At 16.7% G+C, this 2,396-nt stretch overlaps 1 protein-coding gene across 1 annotated transcript; it reads left to right on the top strand. All coding sequences in view use genetic code 6, as the record gives it.

Annotated features, from left to right (window-relative positions):
- Nucleotides 1-452: 452 nt before the first annotated feature.
- Nucleotides 453-1,424, top strand: IMG5_190870 (immobilization antigen isoform, putative; the record flags this gene model as incomplete). The annotated part of the gene is made up of 1 exon (XM_004025094.1): nucleotides 453-1,424. One exon carries the CDS (start codon nucleotides 453-455, stop codon nucleotides 1,422-1,424), a length of 972 nt encoding a protein of 323 aa, XP_004025143.1.
- Nucleotides 1,425-2,396: the final 972 nt, after the last annotated feature.

Here is a 2,396-nt window from a genome sequence, read left to right as displayed (position 1 = left end):
AATATAAAATAAATTTAAATTATTAATTAATTTATAATAAATAAAATAATTTTTTTTTTTAATATTTAAAAAAATTAATCATTTTTTCTATTATCCAAATAAATTGAGGTATTTTATAATTAATAATATAGATTTTAAATAAAAAATATTTCACAATTAGTTTATCATATATTTAAAATAATAATATAAAATATTGTCTTTATTTGTTAAATTATATTATAAAATATATATTTTTAATTTAGAAAATTAAAACAAAAATAAAATCAAAAATGCATAATATTTTCATATATTTATTTATAACAAAACATAAAAAAGTAATTATAAATAATATTAATTTAATATTATTATTTTTAAAAATAATTTTTTATAAAGAGTTAAATTTGGTATTTATTTATGACAAAATTAATTATAATATAAAACAAAATTAATCACGATTTTATTAAAAATAAAAAATGCAAAAAATTATATTGATATCTTTGATTATTTTATTATTTATCAACAATTTAAAATCTTAAACTTGTTTATAGGGTACTGAAACTAATGTTGCTGGTGAAGATGATTCTCTAGGAGATTTAGCAAATTGTGTTAACTGTAAACCCGATTATTATTTTAATGGTAATAATTTCATACCTGGTGTTAGCGAATGCGAAGAATGTCCAATTCCAAACTTAGAAGGTGGATAAGCCAATGAAGGTGGTATAGCTACATTAGCTGTTTAATGTGACATTAATTGTCCTGATGGTACTTAAACTGAAAATGGTGATACTTTTTATATAGCATAAAAAGAAGAATGTAGTTTTTGTTAAGCTGACTATTTTTTCATTATCGATGAAATTGATTTTTAACCAGGTGAATCCGTTTGCTATTAATGTTCAATAAATAAAGCTTCTGGTTCTTAAGCAACTTTAGGTTCTGAAGCTACATCAGAAAAATAATGTAACGTTGTTTGCCCTACAGGAACAACAACTGAAATAGGAGATTCTAATTATTAATATGAGGAAACCGAATGTGTTTATTGTAATAGTAACTTTTATTTTGATTCGAATGACTTTTTAGCAGGTACTAGTACATGCAAACCTTGTCCAGTAAAAAAAATTGTTGGTTCTATACATACTGTAGGTTCAAATGCAAAAAAAGATGTATAATGTGAAGTTAAATGTCCTGCTGGCACTGTGGTTTAAGATGGAAAAGCAACTTTTGAAAATGATAAATCTGAATGTGTTAAATGTGCTCCTAATTTTTATACTGCAAAGCCTTAAAGTTGGGTAGCAGGTATTGATAAATGTTTTCCTTGTCCTAATATATTAATTTAAGGGGCTTAAGCAAATTATCCTGCTTCTGCTTCTCTGGCTACTTAATGCAGAGTTGTTTTTTCATAATTTTTGAAATTTTCCTTATTATTTATTTATTTTTATTTTTTATGACTAATAAAATAATAGTAATTGTATATTTTCATATATTTTATTATGAATTATATAATTTAAAAATAATTTTATATATATATTTTTTTTTATATAAATCATAATTAATATAAAAAATTCATATAATCTTTTTAATTTATTTTACTTGTAATATTTTAAAGAGTTAATTATTTAAATTTAGTGATTAAAAAAAAAAAAATATTATTAGTATTTATTTTAGTAATTAAATTAATAAATAGTTATATAATATAATTAATTAATGATTATAAAATTTTTATTTCCAATATTATTTATTCTTAAAGCAAAAAGGAATGATCGTTTTGCGTTAATAATAACTTTAGTTTATAAAAATAAAAATTTCTCTGTTTATGTTTATTATAATTATTGAATAAAATTATTATTATTTACAATTATTACTAATTAAATTTTTCAATTTATTAATCTTAAATTAATAAATAAATTATATTCAGTTAAAATATATTAATAAAAATTATTTTAAAATAAAATATTTTTACTCTAATAATATGTTTTTTTATAAATTCCCAAATATAATATAAAATTTTATAATTTTATTTAAGTTTCATATATTAAAATAAAAAATTATTACAAATTTAATATATATAGTATTAATTATTTGTTTTAATTAAAAAAATTTTTAATAAAGTTATTTTTTAAAAAATAAAATATTAAATAGTCTATTAAATTTTTCTTATTTAAATAATTAATTATATTTATGGTTTAATATTTATATTATTTGATAAAAATATATGTATGTTTGTTTATATTATTTTTAGTAATTTTTATGAAATTCTAATTATTAACAAAATATAAAAGGTAATCATTATATATATTATATTTACAATTTTTATTTTTTAAAAAAAGATATATTATTCTTAAAAATAACATAATAATATAAACAAAATATATATTTAATATTAAAATAAATATTTTTTATTATGAATATTAAAAAAATTA

This window comes from Ichthyophthirius multifiliis (genome assembly GCF_000220395.1).
Source record: "Ichthyophthirius multifiliis unplaced genomic scaffold scaff_1120509251370, whole genome shotgun sequence".
In the NCBI taxonomy this organism is placed as follows: Eukaryota; Ciliophora; class Oligohymenophorea; order Hymenostomatida; genus Ichthyophthirius; species Ichthyophthirius multifiliis.
This window is presented reverse-complemented; position numbering and strand designations above follow the sequence as displayed.